Here is a 19,881-nt window from a genome sequence, read left to right as displayed (position 1 = left end):
AGGGCTTTCCTCCAGCGGGGGGGTTTAGACCTCCTACAACTTCCCAGAAGTGCTGTCTACCACCCTCTGTCCCCAGGGCTGGGGAGCTCCTGAAAAGAAGGCAGGCAGGCAGCACTTTCCCTTCTCTCCCAGACCTGGCCCAGGGTCAGGTTTGGACCTAGAGAGCCAGTGGGAACACCAGAGATGTGCATTCCAGACACGGAGTAGCTTTGGCTTTAATAATTAACAACAGCAAATATTGATTTACACAACCACTTCCAGGTCTGCATGCTTCCGGGCACCCATCACAATGCAGCCAGAGGAACATCCTTTCCCACAGCGGCCCTGGGGGAGGCCAAAGCTGCTCACATCACCAGCGATATGTAGGCCAGGTAGAGCGGATGCTGTGCATGTATCTAGCTCCTTGTCTGTGTGCGTGTGCATCTCCAAGGTTAATTGTGGCTCTACGCGATGTGCTGCCCTTCTGTAGCATAGAAGTGCGGGTGGGTAGGAAGCGATGGGCAGGGATGCCTAGGGGTGTTTACTGTCTCCTTTATGTGATCATGAGCCACTTTGAATACAGTACAGATATATGTCTGTCTGTCTGAATGTGGCCTGGCCCCTGGCTAGGGATAGGCAGGCACATGGATGCAGATTTTAGAGTCCCTGAGTCCTGCAGAGAGCGACTCAGAGTCTATTTAAATGTGGCTCCCCAAAGAGAAAAAAATACCACCCCTGCCCAGCCCTAGGAACACAGCAAGGCTGATTATTTCCAAAGCAATTCCTAAGGCATTGCCCAGTGATGACCAGGCAAGATCAATAGAGAAGACACTCTCAGCCAAGAGATGGTGGCACACACCTTTAATCCCAGCACTCAGGAGACAGAAGCAGGCAGATCTCTGTGACTATGAGGCCAGAGTGGTCTACAGAATGAGTTCCAGGACAGCCAGGGCTACACAGAGAAACCCTGTCTCGAAAACAGAAGAAGGAGGGGGAGGAGGAGGGGGAGGGGAGGAGGAGGGGGAGGAGGAGAGGAAGGAGGGGGAGGAGGAGGGGGAGGAAGAAGAAGAAGAAAAAGAAGAAGGAGGAGGGGGGAGGAGGGGGAGGAGGAGGGGGAAGAGGGGGAGGAGGGGGAGGAGGAGGAGGGGGAAGAGGGGGAGGAGGGGGAGGAGGAGGAGGAGGGGGAGGGAGAGGAAGAGAAGGAGGGGGAGGAGGGGAGGAGGAGGGGGAGGAAGGAGAGGAAGAAGGAGAAGCAACTATGTTATTGGTGGGACTTGTTCTTAGGTACAGGAAGGTTACATGCCCCTCAAACTGGTTCCAGTATCATTATAAATATGTACCAGTATAGGGTATTGAGGACAACTGGAGAGTATCCCAGGCAGGTTCCCTCAGCCCACCAATAGCCTGCTGGGAATCCAGATGAGTCACTCTGGGGAGTTGGTTTCTGTGAACTGTGATAGCAGCTCACAGAATGAGTCCTAATTTGGAGGAGGGGTTCACTGTGGGGATGTGGTGGCCTGAAACTCACGGTCTGCGCTGGATTAGCACGATTGGAAAGTGGTAGCCAACTGGGTGGAGGCCAGGAGGCTGAAGGATAGCGGCTTACTGGCAACAGAAGGGCACACAGAAGGGTGGCAGAAGGCTCAAGGCTCCAAGGATGTGCTACATTAGCCTCCCTTCCAGTTGAAACAGTCCCATGGCCAGGGGGAAGCCTCACTCGCAAACCCAACTGCTCAAGAAAGTGACTGCCATCAAGTTGCATTTTCTGAGGGCTCCTGCAGCCTTGTCCAGGGCTGCTGCCCTCAAGGGAAGGCAGGAGAAGGTCTCAGGAAGTCCTTATGCCTCTGATGGCATCCCTGCTTGGGATCTCCATGGAGATCAAAGTCCTACACACAGAAAACATTCCTTAGACCTTCATCCTCCTGGCCTAGGAAAGGTGTCGATCCTTAATCTAGCCCAGAGCTCTAGAGGAGGTGTCCGGCAGATCCTTCGGACTGTACGACCTTGGGGAAGGACCCTTTGCCTCTCTGAACGTTTGGATCCTAGTTGGGAGCATGCCCTCCTGCCTGATGTTGATGAAAGGGCCAGGTGGCAAGGTGACTTGTGTGTGAGTTTTAGTCCTGCCATAGCAGGGGTTCATTTCTGTACACTGGAAAGTCCACAAGCCGCACACTGGCCAGAAAGCATCAGCCAGTCCCCATACCACAGCATCCAGCCTGTAGCCCTTTGGGCAAATAGCATCTCTGGGCTTGCTTTGGAATGACCATGGCCACATCACAGAGTGATTAACTGAGGGGCAGAGCAGCCCTCCATGCCAGACATTTAGTACTGTGCAGTGCCACTCGAAAGACCCTCCTGAAACACCAGCTCTTCCTGGCCCCTCACATCCTGCAGAGGCTGTTGAGTAGTTCATCTCATGACCTGGGCATGGCATCTGGGGTATAGAGTATGTGTCCTTTACGTTAGATACTAAGCAGGTACCTGGCAAACCTTGGCTGTTGATAGCAACAGAAAGGTTTTCACCACAAGATTTGGAGCTAGAACTGGCCTGGGCTACTGGAGAGATACCTTTCATCGAATCCTGGTGCGTGTGGTCTGGTAAGCAGGGGCTCTTATCACATTTGGACTGTAGTGGGGACAGATGTGGCCATGATGATACTGGAGAGATGGCCAGAGCACACTTACGCAGACCCCGGTTCGACTTCTGAGACAACACAAGCCACCCAACAGCCAGGAGCCAAGTCCTTTTGGGGACTAAGCCCCCAGGCATTGACCTAAATATTTTACATTTTCCCAATAGTCATGTGTAGGCATCTCCTGGCCCTGGCATGTTGGGGGCAGACCAGGGCCATAGGTTGGGGTCACTTACCTTAGGGTAGGGTGAAGCAGGGTGGGAGGGAACTGAGTCCACTAGTAACACGTTCAGTGTCTGAGGGAAGCTGTGTTTCTGTCCATCACTCCTCCTGGAAGAGAAAGAGGGTCTGAGGTCAGGGAGAGCCCCAAGTTAGGAGATTTGGGATCTTGGGACAGACGAGTCCTTTGAGAGTTGGGAGAGCAAAGCAGGTGGGAAGGGCTATGAGCCCTGTAAAAGGAAGAACAGGAGGGCTTCCTGAGCAGGGCTGACAAGCAGGCTTCTCTTCCCAGAGGTCAGAGTTATGGACCCCCAAGTTCTCTACCAGCTCTCCAGCCCATTCTAAAGATGGGAGACGGAGGTAGAGACAGCAAGCATTGCTATAGAAGCAGGAGCTATCGGAGTCCCCATCTCTCTGGGTCCCTTTCTGAGTCTTTAATGGCCAGCACCTTTAGGACTGCTATTACTGACACCAGTGAGCGCCACACAGTGAGCGCACCGTGGCCTTGAAGCATTTCACTGTCATACTTCCACTTCAGGACATGGACCGGAGTGTACACAGAGGTCACCCAGCCAGCGCACAACAGGCCACTGCCCATGATCCATCGGACTCCAAGCCTGGACAATGTTACACCCACAGCCCTTCACAGACAGGGGAAAGGTGTCAGAAGGGTGAAGTCAGCGCCTGTCTCCCGCACAAGCCCGCTGAGTCCACCTCCCACATCAAGAGGAAGACATGCCCATTGGTTCCCGGATTCGAGGAACCCGTGGCCTGGTGAAGCAGGCCTGGCTTCTGTCGTCGCCTGAGGCCAACCTGACATGGCTACACTCCTGCCCTGGTTCCACCAAGGCAGACTAGTCCAGAGAGAGTGAGTCACCTTCCAGAGGAGCTTCAGTGGCCTGTGGCAGGCTTGAGTCAGGCACAGCAAGGTAGACACACCCAGGAGAGGGAGGGCCCATATGATCCCGGCCCGAAGGAGACCCTGGCAAGTTCTAAGCTCCTTGCCTCTCCCTGGGTCATAGGAACCAGCCTCAGCCCTGCTTAGCAAGGTAACTCCAACTCCCTCCTACGGGTGTCAACCCTGCTTAGCACAGGGGCCCCCCTACCTACCCTCCGGGTCTGTCAGCTTCTTACAAGGTTTGCACTCTGACACTACTTGACTCAAAAGGCAGCAGCCCTTTACGACCATCGCATCAATGGCTACTGTGCCTTGAGTCCACAGCGCAGCAGCCCTTCTGGGCCTCGGCCTCTAAAACAATTCATCACCATGACTGGGCAATCATAGGTATTCTTCACGCAACAAACTCATTCCCAAGTAGGACCAATAGAGTATTTGCTGACTGATGGCCTTACTGGACACGGGCAACAGGAAGCCATGGAAGTTGGTGAGCAAGGGAATGCATGAAACATAATTTCTGTCAACACACACATACACACACTGTACTGACTGACAGTGAGGAGGGGGATGGGAGGCATGGGTGGAAGATTAGACAAAGGCCCAGGGAGGTGTCCTGGTAGATTCCACTCTGCCCTTAATGTGCCGGAGTCTGGAGTTACTTATTCTCACTCTGTGTGTGTGTGTGTGTGTGTGTGTGAGAGAGAGAGAGAGAGAGAGAGAGTGTGTGTGTGAGAGTGTGTGTGTGTGTGTGAATGTGTGTGTGGTGTGTGTGAGAGAGTGTGTGTGAGAGTGTGTGTGAGTATGTGTGAGTGTGTGTGTGAGTGTGGGGGTGTGTGGGGTGTGTGTGGGGTGTGTGAGTATGTGTGGTGTGTGTGTGAGTATGTGTGTGGTATGTGTGTGAGTGTGTGTGGTATGTGTATGTGAGTATGTGTGTGAGTGCGTGTGTATGGTGTGTGTGTGGGGTGTGTGTGTATGTGTGTGAGTGTGTGTGTATGGTGTGTGTATGTGTGTGAGTGTAAGTGTGTGTGTATGGTGTGTGAGGGTGTGTGTGTGTGAGTATGTGTGGTATGTGTGTGTGTGAGTGTGTGTCTTCATCAGTTGACCTCCATCTTCTTTTTTGAGACAGGAGCTCTTGATGAACCTGGAGCTCACTGACCTGGCTATCCTGGTTGGCCAGTGAGGCCCAGGCATCCTCCTGCCTCTGTCGCCTCAGAATTTTAAAGACGTGTGCCATTGTGTCATCTTTTTACCCTGGTGCTGGGGATCTGAACTCAGGTCCTCACGCTTGCCCTGCAAGGACTTTACCTACTGAGCCAGCTCCCAGGTCCCCTGCCGACCCCCCTATTTTACAGACAAAGGAACTAAGTCCCCAGCAAGTGTGGACTCCAAGGTTCGCTGTCTTGACCAATCACAGCCGGTGCCCATGGAGTGTAACAGAAAAGGTGCTTAGTGGCCAGGAAGCACTGATGAAGCTGGAGCAAAGCTCTCAGTGGCTGTCCTGGGATCCACTGGCTGCATGTGATGGTGGCTTCCACAGCCACGTTCAGGAAGTGGTACCTTCTGTCTACCCATTTGTTGGCCACAGAATCACGTTTTGACCGCTGAGGTCAGCCGGGTAGCTATTCCTAACAGAGCAACTCCTCCTCGACTGCTTCCTATGTCCGGGAGAGCTGCAGAAGAGACCTTTCACAGCTGTGGGGAGACCCTCCAGCCCCATCTTCCTCCACTTAGGCCCCGCCACCACCCCTCACCTCCTTGCCCCCTGCTCACTTTTCTTACTCCCCCCCCCACCCAACCCAGGGCCTTGCGCTTCCTAGGCAAGCGCTCTACCACTGAGCTAAATCCCCAATCCCCTCACTTTTCTCTGTTGGCCAGAGTCCTGTCCCTCCCGCAGCAAGATGATTTCTCTAATAAGCCACAGCTGGGTCCTAAGGGCTGGAGAAGCCAGGGGTGGGACTAGGGCAGGGGACATCCTGTCCTCAGCCCTGAGGGATGGAAGGACAATCTTAACAAAAGCCTTATAGTCTAACGAGGTAGCGTTCTGCAACTGCCCACTTCCTACATGGTCCCAACTGAAGTTGAGAACAGCAGACATCTGCACCCAACTTTATAATGTCCAAAGTCAAAATCTAAACTGACACATGTGGCCCAAGCCTGACAGAACCTTCCCAGCCTGAGGGCTGAGCGCTGCTGTGGACAGCTGAAGAGATGTCAGGATCAAGGGGCAGAGCCATCCACATGGCGTGTACGAAGGTAAGAGAACAGCTCAACTTGTAGGAATTGGTTCTCCCTCCACTATGGTCCCAGTAATCAAACTCAGGTCCTCAGGCTTGGCCGCAAGCTACTTTACCCGTGGAGCCATCTTACTTACCGGCTGGGGTCCTTTTTAGAGAAGACACTAAAACACTGTAAGATTTATTACTGACTGGTCCAAGGTCATACTCAGTAAGTCCAAGACCATAAAACTCCTGAGGGTCAGGGAGAAGGAGTTATCTCTTTAACCACGCAAGACAGCGCCTCTTAACAAACAGTAGTGGCTCATTTAACCCTCATTTTTTTTTTTTGGTTTTTTTTTTCGGAGCTGGGGACCGAACCCAGGGCCTTGCGCTTCCTAGGTAAGCGCTCTACCACTGAGCTAAATCCCCAACCCCTTAACCCTCATTTTAACAGCAAAGAACAGACTTGGCCTCCCCTCCTCCTCTCCTTCCTTCCCCCCTTCCTTCTCCCTCCTCCTCCTCTCCCCTCTGCCTTCTGCTTACATGTTTCTGCTTCAGCCCTCATTCCCGGCATCCTCTAGCCTCTCAGCACCTCCCCACCATCCTCACGAAGTTGACCTTCTAGGTCTCTCCTGACTCATCTACCCCACCCTTGTCTCTGTTACTCTGTTTACACGGTGGTGGGGTAGTTCCCCTGAACTTGACCCCTCCCCACTTTTCCAAAACTCTTCCTGACCCCTCAGACCCCAACTCAATTCAAATATTTCCCATTCTTCCAACCCCAGCAGCCAGGGGAAGGGGCTCTGCACTGCCAGGTGCCCCCTTTGGCTCCTACAATTCACACAGGAGGTCTCCCGCCAGCACGGCAGTGGCTCAAAAATAAAATGATGTGCGTTTGTGTGCGCATGAGTATGTGTGCATGTGTGCACGCATGCGCTTGCGTGCTACAGGGTATGCAGAGGACAACACGCAGGCATTGGTTTCTCCTTCACCATGTGGGTCCCAGGAATCAAACTCGGATAGTAAGGCTTGGTGGCCAGCTCCTTTACCTGATGAGCCATCTTGTTTCCCCAGCCCTTCCTCCCCCCACACACAAAATGGCTTTTTGGGCTGTGTCTCTATCAACCTTTCATTCAGATGAAAAGATAGAAACACAGAGACTTCCTCTAACAGTTCAACATCACACAGCAGGAAAGGACGAGGCTGGGGTCTGACTCCACTACATACATCCCAGCTCTCTATGAGGAGGTCCCTCCTCCTGTCAACTAGCTCTCTGCCCACAGCGATTTTACCTCAGCCCTGGGCTCCTACACACAGTGCTATGACCTTCCTATCTCCGGTGTACACAGTACAATCCCGAACACATGAACAGCCTGCAGCCACAGAAGAGGCGACTTGCTCTGTGTCACAGGGAGAGCCAACCTGAAGTCTGGGCCAGGCATACTCTAGAATGACCTTCAGCTCCTGCGGCTGCCTGGTCGCCAGCCAGTTGGCCCAGTTTCTTCACCTCTTGGTGGTGTGCGTCTTTCTCTGAGAAAGCGTAAGGCAGGGGTCTAGGGGACAGGGCCCAGGTCCTGACTGGGACGGCTGGAAGCTGCTGCAGACAGCTCCTAGTTTCTTGGCAACCGTTCTGCATCTCTCTTATCTCCGCATCGAGGTAGTAATAATAATCGCACAAGCGGGGTGGGGGCGGGCTCTGCGCTTTCCAAAGGTTTCTTTGCTTTATCCTTTGGTTTATCGGTGCTCTAGGACTCTCACCGGAACTGAGCCGGCAGATAAGGCACTGGGCTGAGGTTCCTCATGACTAGAAAGGCAAACTGAGGCTTCGGGAAGTTGAGGCATCCCTTGAAGGTGGCCCAGCATTCACTAGGAGATCAGAGGTGAAAGCTCAGACTCCCCCACAGCACACCCCTCAGGTCTGGACACCTCACAAGGGTAGGACGACCCCCAGAGATCTTACCCCTCAGCTCTGGACACCACAGAGGGTAGGACGACCCCCAGAGTTCTTTCCTGGCTGCACGGTGGGGTCGTAGCTGGGTCTGAACACTTCTGGAAGTACCAACAGGCGGAGGATGAGTACCAGGCTCCTCCCCAGGGTACATTCCCCTGTGACCCAACAGGAGGTTGGTGGCAGGACCCCATCTTTTCTTGAATCTCCAAAGCGAGAGCTGAGGAACTGTCTGCGAAGGGCTGCCTGCCTATAAGCCTGAAGCAAGCAATGATTCCAGGCGCCCCAGGGAGGACCCTGCCGATGATCCCTCCCACCCTGCCCCTCTCGTGCCCCTCTCCTTGTCCTGCCCCTCTCGTGCCCCTCTCCTTGTCCTGCCCTGAGGACACCCACCTGGCACACATGGGCAACCAGATACAGTAGTCAGGAGAACTGTCCAGCTAATGAAGGCTTAGGAAGGAAGAGACAGAGGGACTGAGACCTCGAGGGTGCCGGCCAGCCTGTGCCTGCCAGCAGGGACTGGGGGAAGGGCTTGTCAGCCAAGTCCTTCTGCCCTCCTGGTAAGTGGGAAAGGGGCACTTTCCCAGTGAGAAACAGGTTTGGAGGGCCATGCCCTCCAGGGCCCCAGTCTTTCAGCACGGACCTGAGAGGACTCTATTATAAAACAGAAGCCAAATGGCTGCCCCGAGAGCTTCCCCCACCCAGGGGGCACAGAGGCCCATTGTTTTCAGAGCTCAGCCATCTGGCACAGACCTCCTCCATGCCCCATGCCCTGCCTGCCCATCCCTGCCTGTGCCCAGGTGCCAGGAAATGTGGCTAGGCATAGCCAAGTGAACAGGTTTCAAAGCAAGGTGTGGGGGGGGGGGCGGTAGGTAGGGGGTTTCTGTCCAGGCGGAGGCAAGCAGATATAGGCCTGGGTGATTCCACATCTGGCTTCTCTCCTTAGGTACCTCTGACCTCATGGCAATTGGAAGGGAGCATGGGGGTGGGGGTGGGGGAGGGCCAAGAGCCCCTGTTGACTGTGATGTCACTTAATCCTTTAAGGACAAGCCTGTGGTGGCTGCCACCGCCACCACCCAGTTTTGAGATGAGCTCAGGGTCTCCTGACTTGGGGCTACAGCTGCTAGAGCCCCCATAGAACATGTAGGTGAGAGGCCTTGCTCACCAGTGGACAGAAAGGTGGCACATGGGGCCTTTACCATGTGCTGGCTGAGAGCCCAAATACCCGGATCCCGGAGCTGGGCCAGGCAGTGGCCTCCTGAGCAAACAGCAGGTTGGCAAGCCAGAGAGGAGGTCACGGACTGGCCCCAACCTGGGGTGCTGGTCTGCCCGGCTCAGGTAGCCTAAACTCTGAGCTCCGCTGTCTCCCAGCTCTCCTGGCTCTGAGGCATGGACTCGGCTCTCATAGTATATAGGAAGGAGAAACCACACATGAGAGGTCGTGGGCACAGGGACCTGTCCTGCTGGGGACATCTGCTAATGCAGCCTTCCAGTTGACATACCACCATCCCTCCCCATGGGCCGCTGTATCAGCTACCCAGAAATCCACTGGCAGGTAACACAATCCACTCTACCTGAAGAAAACCACAGTCCCAACAGATAAACAAGGCACTTGCCCACAGTGACACCCGAAGCTTACACCTTGTATTTCTAGTCCTTGCCCACACCGCCATAGCCATAGCAGTGTACCGTGTGCCAGCTCTCTCAGATGGACCTGCCCACCCCCTAGACACAAAGCCAGGATGGCCAGGGTGCCCTTTCCAGCACCCACAGGCTAGAGTTCCATAGCTGCCTACAGTCTCTGTGTCACCCCACCCACCCTTGACCTATTGTCCTAGCCTCTGCAGCCCTTTCTCCTAACATTCCTGTGCTCACTCACTCCGTCAGGGCCCACACACAGCCACCACCACCCCCCTTCATTCCTATGGTTGGTCATTTATCCATAGCGCATGGCTCGCCGCCTGCTCGGAGCCAGACAATGGTGCTAGATGTTGGCAGGGGGGCAAAGGTGGGTGACCGCCCCCCACCCCAGCAGATCCACAGAGATACCCAGATTCTCTGGCTGTGCCCAGAACCCTGATTTTACCAGCAAGATGTCCAATTCCATAACCAAGGCCTTATTTAGTCCACCCCTCCCCCTCTGCACCAGCCCTGCTAAAGATCAGAGTTGTCACCTCGAGGGCTCCAAGCTGTGACAGAAACTCCAGGACAAGGTCACCGTCTCCTGACTGAAGAAGACAGTGCAAGAGGCCCTGGTTCTGTCCGTACATCAGTGACTATGTAGTGATCTCCATAGAGATCTACCACCTCTCTGAGTTGGAGCCTTGACGTGGGACATTGGGTCTCAGGTTAGATAATTCTAAAGTCCTGCTGTGAGGTCCCACAGGTAAATGGAAAGACAAGAAGGTGGTCTCCCAAACCCTGGAAGGAAACCTTTCCCTGAGGAGAGACCTTAATCCCCTCAGAAGTTCTTCTCTGCTCCAGGCCTCAGTTTGTTTTTTTGTCTGCAAAATGGAATAATAAATACCTACTGTGCAGGGATGTTACATGTAATAAATTAGGTGTCCTAATTATATGTATATCCTGTATGTATATGTATATGTATATGTATATGTATATGTATATGTATATGTATATGTATATATATGTATATGTATATCCTGACTAGCCTCGACCTGAGTATACCACAGGTACTTATAAGTTAGGGGCTCCAGTGTGAGTAGGCTCTAGAAACAAGCCACCTGCATTTCTTTTTTTTTTCTTTTTTTCGGAGCTGGGGACCGAACCCAGGGCCTTGCGCTTCCTAGACAAGCGCTCTACCACTGAGCTAAATCCCCAACTCCGCCACCTGCATTTCTAAGTCTGATGACTGCTTTGTAATGTTGGGAGAGTTATTGAACCTCTATGAGCCTCGGTTTCCGCACCTATAAAAATCAAGCGGAAGAGGGGCTGGAGGGATGACTCAGTGGTTAGAGCACTGACTGCTCTTGCAGAGGACCCAGGTCCAGGTCCCAGCGCCCACATGGCCGCTCACAGCCATCTTTTTCTAACTCTAGCTCCAGAGCATCTGATGTCCTCGTTTAGCCTCTGGGGGCACTGCACACACACACACACACACACACACACAGAAACAGACAGACAAATACTCATTCACATAAATTTTTTAAAGGGTTTGTTTGTCTTTTTTTTTTTTTTTTGGAGCTGGGGATCGAACCCAGGGCCTTGCGCTTCCTAGGCAAGTGCTCTACCATTGAGCTAAATCCCCAACCCCTGTTTGTCTTTTTTTAAAGATTTATTTATTTTTATTTATGAGTACATTGCAGCTGTCATCAGACACACCAGAAGAGGGCATCGGATCCCATTACAGATGGTTGTGAGCCACCATATGGCTGCTGAGATTTGAACTCAGGACCTCTGGAAGAGCAGTCAGTGCTCTTAACCGCTGAGCCATCTCTCCAGCCCCCACATACATTTTTTTAAAAGGTTTTTTCCTTTGGTGTTTTGAGACAGGATTTGTCTGTGTGTAGCCCTAGCTGTCTTGGGATTTGCTCTGTAGACCAGACTGGCCTTAAACTCAAAGAGATATTCCTGCTTCTGCCTCCCAAGAGCTGACTAAATGTGTCTTTAAAAAATTCCCAACAGAATCAGGGAGAAGAGCTGGAGATGTAGCTCGGTGACAGGCTGCTTGCCTATCATGTGTGAAGCCGTGGGTTCCATCACACACACACACACACACACACACACACACACACACACACACACACACACTTAGAATTTAAAGGAAGGATAACAACGGTGTCGGTCTGTGAACATTGGTAAATTAGCCCTTAGAAAGTGTGTGGTAAATGAGAAGCTGGACCCTCCCCTTTCCCCGCCTGTCTTCTTTCTTTGCTGACAACGGGCTGGGCTCTGTTCCAGAAGGTAGATATGAGCAGCCAGCTGGGTGGGGGATTGGTCCCCTGGACAGTAAGGCAGAGCAGGCAGACCTGGACTGCAGCTGGAGACCAGAGCCGCAGAGACAGAGGCCTGGGCAGGACTTTTAAAATGTCTACTCCCCCCACTCCCAGCTCCATAAGACCTCCAAGGCCAGAATAAATCCCCATGGCTTCCAGGATTTCTCCAGATGCACCACGGCAAACAAGGTTTAACCCTCTCCTAGCCAAGAACAAATGACACACGCTTTGGTGTGGAGACTCCATTTCTACTTTCTCTATAAACATGCACAAGGGTGCACAGAGATCTGGGAAGTCGATGCAGCAGGGTTTGCAGAAGGTAAAGTCTGGAAGGTCCCCCTTAGCAGGAGGCCCCCCTGAAGGAGGCTGGTGGGCAATGGAACATTCAGGATGGTTAAGCCCACCCACAGCATTCCACAAAGGCAAACGACTCCAGGTCTGATGGCCCAGTCCTCGATCTATCCTTCTAAAGGCTGAGATAGGAGGGAAAGGCCCAGGCTAGTCTGGGTAACTTGGTGAGACCATGTTCCCAAATAAATGTAAACGGATGGAGTTCTTGTCAGAGCATATGTGGCTCTGGGTTTGGCTCTCACCACCATAATAAAGCGAATATCTCAAGGTACATACAAGCCATGAAGAACTAGGCAACAGGGGTAAAGCAGGCCTCTGGTTCCAGTGGTTTAGGCACATTAAGTAAACAAAGAGGGCTGGCTCTACCTTTAAATTCCAGTACTTGGGAGGCCAAGGCAGACAGTTTTTTTGTGAGTTCAAGGACAGGCTAGTTTATATAGTGAGTTCCAAGACTACATAGACTCTGTCTCAGAAAGGAAGAAAGAAAGAAAGAAAGAGGGGGGGGGGAGTGGGAGGGGAGGGAGGAAGGAAGGAAGAAAGAAAGAAGGAAGACAGACAGATAGAAAGAGACAGACGGGAAGGCCAGACAGACAGAAAGGAAGACAGAAAGACAGAAAGACAGAAAGAGAGAAAGAAAGAAAGAAAGAAAGAAAGAAAGAAAGAAAGAGACAGATGGGAAGACCAGACAGACAGAAAGAAAGACAGAAAGACAGAAAGACCAGACAGACAAAAAGAAAGACAGACAGAAAGACAGAAAGACCAGACAGAAAGACAGACAGAAAGAAAGGCAGACAGACAGAAAGACAGAAAGACCACACAGACAAAAAGACAGACAGACAGAAAGACAGAAAGACCAGAAAGACAGAAAGAAAGAAAAGAAAAGCTGCAATAAAAATATATAATTTTCCTAAAAAGTCAAAACTACATGGGAATGTCCCCACAGTTTGTGTCTAAGAAGCAGGATGGGGTTCCGCCCTTTTCTGTGACACACTTTTCTACTTTCAATTCTAGTGAGACCCGTGTGTGCTGTCGCATGAATCTCCAGGTTGGCACATGCTAGACAACCATCTACCACTGAGCGATAGCCTCCGCCCTTTCTGAGGACTTAGTATTGTGATTGAAAAAAGGGGAAAAGTCAGCCATAAGGGGTACACAGGCCCATAATCCCAGCACTTGAGAGGTGGGGGCAGGAGGATTGAAAGTTCAAGCTCATTGTTGGCTGCACGGTGAATTCAAGGCCAGCCTGGGCTATATGAGACTTTGTCTCAACAAAGGAATTAAATAAAAAAAGCACTGACAGCCCATGAAAGCCCACCTCTTTGGGAGGCAGAGTCAGCAGCTAACAGGCTGGGTGGCTGAGTAGCAACAATTAGACCTTGCTTTTATACTGATTGACACAGTGGCTCACATTGTAGCCTGGCTGGCCGGAAACTTACAGACAGTGTAAACCAGGCTGGCCTTGAACTCACAAGGATCTGACTGCTTCTTTCTCCCAAGAGCTGGGATTAGAGATGCATGCCACCTCTCCAAGCACCCTACCTTTCTTAAAACAAAACAAAACTGAAATCATTGTTTACTGGGGGGGGGGGCACATGCTATCACGACATCACGTACCTGTGGAGATCAGAGGACAACTTGTGGGATTTGGTTCTCTCCTTCCACAGTGTGGGTTCTAGGGACCAACCTTAGGTTGTCAGTCTTGGGAGTCTAGGCACCTTCACCAGCTGAGAGGCTCCCCAGCCCCCACCATGTATTTTATGAAAAAGAAGAGTCACGTGACCCCAGTCCTTCCTGTCTGCCCCTTGCCTGCAGCCTCCAAGCCACTGCCTGGGGGTCCCCTGCAGGCTGACCACTCTGAGTCACTCAGCACCACTTTTGATCCTCACGCCAGCTTTGACGTTCAACAGAATCAAGACTCACATCAGCCTCTGTATGTCGTGAAACTCTGGGATACGACTAGCTGGCAAAAGGCTCGGTAGACTGGCATTCCTCAGTAGGTTAGCAAGACCCGGGCTTAGACCGTGTGGGCAGAATGGAGATTTCTTAGCCACAGAAGACAAATGTGGGTTTGGAATTGCAGATACAGAAGAGTTAACAAGGAATTGCAGATTATTACACTGTGGATAATAAAAGGATGTGCAGGAAGCATTCCACAAATAATCGGATAAAAGAAAGAAAAAGAAAAGACCAAGGGAAAGACTGTCAGGACCTGGCTCCTTTGCCTTCTCCAGTCACCTAGGGACACTGACCCAGGGCGATCACAAGAGCCAGCCACTCACCTCCCTGGCACTCTGCACACTTTACCTGAGGGTGAAGGAAGGATATTGGTGTCACAGGAAGCCAACTCTGCCTATCTCATTTGTAAATGCAAACACAGGCTCTATGCCCAGCTGGCCGAAGGTTCGTCCTACTGCACTCCCACCCTAGAGACCTCCCGGCCACCTGGCTGGCCCAGCCCCCTCCCAGAGCTCTGAATGACTTGGTGTCAATCAACTTGTTTGTGCAAGACTTTGGCCTTGAAGGTCACCTGTCCCCGTCTCAGGGAGAATAGCAGACCAGCCACTCCTGCACAAGAGCAGAACTAGAGGTCTGGGGGCCCCCAGTTCGGTTCCTGGATGTGCCAAGATCTGCGTGTGCGGTCTGTGCCTCTGAGCCTCACTTTTCTCCAGTGTGCAGGGGTGGTAGCCACCCCACCCTGCAGGTTCATGGGAAAATTCTCAGGCAGTCAGCCACCTCATGCACAGGGGCTGAGCCCCAGGAGCCAGGCTGTTTACAGTGGGTGTGTCTGTCCCTTCTGAGTTTTGGGTTCCCTGCAGCAGTCGAGCGGGGGGGGGGGGGCGTGCAGTACAGGGTGGGAAGTGGCTGGGTGTGCACGACAGGAAGTGGAGGTGGCGGAGAACGCTCTTGTGTCTGGGGCATGCGTGGGCTTGGGAGCCAGTGTGCTCACATGGGATTGTGCCACCCACCTGCCTAATGGCTTCACTCTGTGTGAGGATGAAGGTACGCTGCCTCACGCGGCTCCCATCTCCCCTTCAGAATGGTCCTCCTTCCCCAACCATTGTAGCTCCCAAGTCCCTGGGACACTAAACAACTCCAGGTCTCTGCACACACCCTGGGCCAGGTCTGCCCTTCTTCGGTCTCTCCTGAACCCCTTACAAACCAGGAGAGGGGTCCCACTTAACAGCCTGCCTCAAAAGCCCCAGGCCAGGCCCACAGAACCTTGCTACCAGAACTTGCTCAGTGCACAGTGACCCAACGGACGCCCAGCTTCTTGGGTTATCGCCTGCTGTTCAGTGAGAGGTGTTCCTGTGACCCCATGTTCACCACACAGCTGTCTGCTACGGCAGCCTGTGCCGGTGAACTCCGGAGCTCTGTGGGTACACGGGCACCAATGCAGGAGGCTTCAAGGGACCTCTTGCCTCGTGGGCATCTGGCTGAAGGCAGAGGACTGTCACCAAGCTGGCTGAGGTAAGAGACAGGGACATAAAAATCTCACTTCTGACCCCTATAACACAGCATCTGCTATCTAGACCACCCTTCCCACAACACACTTTTCCTTGGGACCCTTCAATGGCAGGATCCTTTATATGTCTGTTCCAGACCATGCTAACCATTTGAAATCCTCTCAGTGGCCCATCAGCTCATCTCATGTCTGTTCCTCCAACCAAAGGGAAGCTGTATGAGGCTTCATTTGCCCAGTTCCCTGCAGCGTCAGGTGAATAGCCAGCTCAGGCCATGAACCTGGGAAGTATTTGCTCAATGAACTATTGGCCAATGAAAAGCCTTACAGGGCTAGGCATGGTGGCACACACCTTTAATCTCAGTATTTGGGGGACAGAGGCAGGAGGGTGTCTGTGAATTCAAAGCCAGCCTGGTCTTGAGTCTCAGGACAGTCAGAACTAAATAAAGAGACCTTGTCTCAAAAGAACAACAATGATAACAACAAAGGAGAGAGAGAGAGAGAGAGAGAGAGAGAGAGAGAGAGAGAGAGAGAGAGAGAGAGAGAGAGACTGACTTCAAGGACACCTGTGTGGTGACTAAATCCTTGTTTATATATCTATGGGCATAAACAGGTTCAGACAATGCAAGCCTCTAGCCCAAACTCACACAGCAAATAGTCAGACCAGGTCAAACAAGCCAGCTCCTACTGGAGCCCAGGTGCCCAAGAATGTATGGAGATGACCTTGGGTTTACGAAGAAGTGATTTATCCACAGGTCACTCGGGTCACCAGGCAGGCTTCCCTCCAGCATGTCCTCCCCATGTTACTGGCCCTGAAGTGGGGAATCCCAGACATCCACTGTGTGAGGGAGGAAGGAAGACTCAGGTGAGAGACTCCTCAGGTCAGCCTGTGTGGGCAGCAGTAGGTGGTGTGTTCATTCACGTAGGAACTGGGGAAAGTCTCATCACCCCCAGGCAGAGGCCTCCAGGTCACCAAGCAGACAGAAGGGCCACTGTGCATTCAATGACCATGGAGAAGGAAGAGCTACCATGGTCAGGGGCAGGTCTGTAACAGGCCTTACGTTGGTCCTTGGTGCCTGTGGAATTGCCATCGGTTTCCAGCCAACTCTTGCCAGGGTTCCAAACAGCCTACTCCCCCCTCTAGTTATACGTATGCCGGCAGCTGCTTGGGGTCTGGGCAAGAGGCTTTGCAAGCATGGATGTGTGTGGTGTCTTGACTTGACCCCATTTCTTCCCTGGGCCTAGTTCCTTACTTATGTGTTTAACTCTCTCTGTCTCTCTCTCTGTCTCTCTCTGTGTGTCTGTGTCTGTGTCTGTGTCTGTGTCTGTGTCTGTGTCTGTGTCTGTGTCTGTTTCTCTGTCTCTCTGTCTCTCTCTGTCTCTGTCTCTCTCTGTCTCTCTCTGTCTCTCTCTGTCTCTCTCTCTCTCTCCCCACACATGCTAAAGACCTAACAAGTGGGGGAAACTGAGGCCCACAGAAGCTCCCTAACTTTCCAAATCCAGACTGTGGGGGCAGTCACAAGCCAGATCCAGAGTCAAGAATCTGGAGCTCAGGCCACACTGAGTACCAACAGGATTCTGGTTTCCAAAGGCCCAGAACAATTCAGCTTCAAAGAGGAGGTCAGGATAAGTCCTGGTTTGAGGATTCAGAGACTCCGAGCCCACCCCCACCTCTCAATGGAGATCAGACACAGGGCCTGGTGGGTAACTCAGCTGCTCTCAGTGGCCAGACATGGCCAAGGTTCTGTGCCCAGCACAAGCCATCCGCTCTTCTCTGCCACGATCTCCTAGAACATTCTCTTGCATGGGGCTCATACCCCACCAGACACAACCCATAATCTCTATCTCCCTACCAGTCTGTCGCGCACATACGCAGTGCCATGCAGCCCACTGTCTCGCTCATGTGCAGTGTCATGTAGCCCACCCGTCTGTCGCACACATGCGCAGTGCCATGCAGCCCATTTCCACGTTGGCTCATTGTAGTGAAATGGTCAGTGCTAACTGTCAGCTTGATAGAATCTAGACTCACCTGACTGAAGGGTCGCTGCACATGTCTGAGGGATTGTTTTCGTTGGATGGGAAGAGTTAGTTACTGTGGATGGCATTTTCCTGGCTGGCATTCTGGACCCTCTAGAGTAGGCAAGCCGAGAAGCAGGCATTCATGGTTTCCTGGTTGTGGATGGACAGCTTCCTGCTTCAAGCCCCTGCTGCCTTGCCATGACAGTCTGTACTTTAAATTTGGCCTTAACCTTTTCCTCTCTGACCTGAGTAACTCCAAGAGTCATGGCCTCTTTCCTGTCTCTACGGCTTGCCACCCTGTCCTCTGGTTTGCACAGGCTTTGACCCTCCGAGAGTTCCCCACATTAATACCCGGATTTGTCTACTTTGGCCAATAATCTTGCATAAGGTCCTGCACCCCAAGATACTAAAAGAGCCTCCTCCTAAGCCATCCACTCCCGCCAAGTGCTCAGGCACGTGACACTTGGTCTCTGTGGACTAATGAATCTTTTCTTTCAGTGCCAATGCTCACAGAGGCAGGAAACATCCCTGAAGAGCCACAGTGCAGTCATTTCTAAGTGGTCACACTGACATGATCATGGATCATGGAAGGCCCAGAGGCAAAGGAGATTGAGAAATGCTACAAAATAACTGAGTGGAAGCCAGAATGGGCATTTGAACCGGCCTTAGGGAGTTCAGAGCTTTCCTGACAGAGGGGGCATCAACAGGATGTAGGGTCAAGCCAGAACAACCAGGAACCTTGAACAGGGAGGGTGTGGGTGCTGTGCACGGGATTGGTGGCAATCATTTGCCTAGGCCAAACTGCAAAACCACAACAGTCCGGGATCTAAATCCACTGAGATAGGACCTAACTCTGGTCTCCTGAAGCTACGGGGAAGCTTCCTGACAGAAGGCATCTTTCTGAGGACCCTCTCAGGGGTCGCCCTTTTGTATAGCGTGATAGGAAGACACTAAGACAGTAACTGAGCTGGAGGGTGAAAGGGGAGCCAGGCTGCAAATACACAACCCTATGTAGGAGGAGCAGCCTCAGAGAGCTCCCTTCTCTTACTGAGCGTGTGTGTGTGTGTGTGTGTGTGTGTGTGTGTGTGTGTGTGTGTGTGTCTCCAGAACACACAGAGGCTCAGGCATCTCAGAAAAGAAAACCCTCTGAAAACCATCTAAGCTGCTTGGCATTGCAAGGGACCACTTCAAGGGGGCAGGGAGCCGCCTGTCACTGGGAACCTACGAGAAGATGTGACAGGCAAGCCAGTGAGATGGCTCAGCAGGTAAGGATGCTTGCTGTCCAGCATGCAACCTGAGTCCCCTCCCCCGACGCTCCCAGGACCCATCTGGTGGGAGGAAAGAACTGCTCCCTGACAGTTGTCCTCTGACCTCCACAAGCACGCTGTGGCGCTTTATACCCCACCCCCACACAACTAACTAAAATAAATAAATGTAATAAAATGTTTAAAAAAGAAAGGGTGACGGGTCAACCGAGGCACGGGGGGCTCAAGAGGCCCATAAAGTTACGGAAAGTAGAGACGTGTTTTTCTCACAAGGCCCCAGAAGCTTCTAGTACTCGAAGGGGGTCAAGAGCGGATGAAGTGGTTCCTTGCCAAGTGGGAAGGCTACAAGAGGTACTTCTAGGGCTGCTGTGCTGCCAAAGAGTCCAGGAGGTCGGTAGCCTTTCAGATTCCTCAAAGCCAGGCAGCTGAGACTTGGTACTTCTATAGAGGTGTGGCTGACCTATCTGAACCCCACATCTTATCTGCAGAACCCACTCGGTCCCGGCCTCTCCCAACCTCAGAGCCACCTGTGGCCTCACACTCCTCAGGTTTCCAGCCACCCGCTCCTCTCCGTTCATAGGACATACAAGCTCATCCCTGCCTCAGGACCTGCTGCTCCTAGATACCCCAACTCTTCTCACGTCTGGCTCCGCCCCTTCCTCGAGAGTCTAAACGCTAGGTCTTCTAAAAAACCTTTCAGAACTTTCTCTCCCCGCTTCAGCTTCCTCCTGGCCCAGGAGCAATACATGGCTTACGGAATCTCTGGGACAAAGCTGTGTGAACATCTACCTGTGTGAAGGGCAGTGGCTCACAGCCCAGCGCGGCTAGCCTCTTCCTTCACTTGGAAGCCCGCTTGCCTTCAATGCAAAGCAGACGAAAAGGCAGATATTGGTCCGCTTACAATTCCTTTTTCCCATTCATTTCTCAAATGAGGACACCA

At 52.4% G+C, this 19,881-nt stretch overlaps 1 protein-coding gene across 19 annotated transcripts in view; it reads right to left on the bottom strand.

Moving 5' to 3' along the window:
• The window catches only part of Rap1gap (Rap1 GTPase-activating protein), a 65,112-nt gene that overhangs the window by 21,623 nt on the left and 23,608 nt on the right, over positions 1–19,881 (bottom strand). For 13 of the 19 annotated variants that reach the window (XR_354337.3, XR_354338.3, XM_063287788.1 and 10 more), the window contains one exon: positions 2,849–2,942. Coding sequence is in view for 11 of the 19 variants with exons in the window: in NM_001100713.2 (NP_001094183.1) it covers positions 2,849–2,942 (94 nt within the window). In the remaining 8 variants the exon portion in view is untranslated. Of the gene's footprint in view, positions 1–2,848; positions 2,943–7,905; positions 8,111–8,286; positions 8,430–19,881 lie in introns of those variants that run through there. The other 6 variants (XM_063287780.1, XM_063287782.1, XM_063287783.1 and 3 more) reach the window with 3 other exon arrangements.

This window comes from Rattus norvegicus, chromosome 5 (genome assembly GCF_036323735.1).
Source record: "Rattus norvegicus strain BN/NHsdMcwi chromosome 5, GRCr8, whole genome shotgun sequence".
NCBI classification, from domain to species: Eukaryota; Metazoa; Chordata; class Mammalia; order Rodentia; family Muridae; genus Rattus; species Rattus norvegicus.
This window is presented reverse-complemented; position numbering and strand designations above follow the sequence as displayed.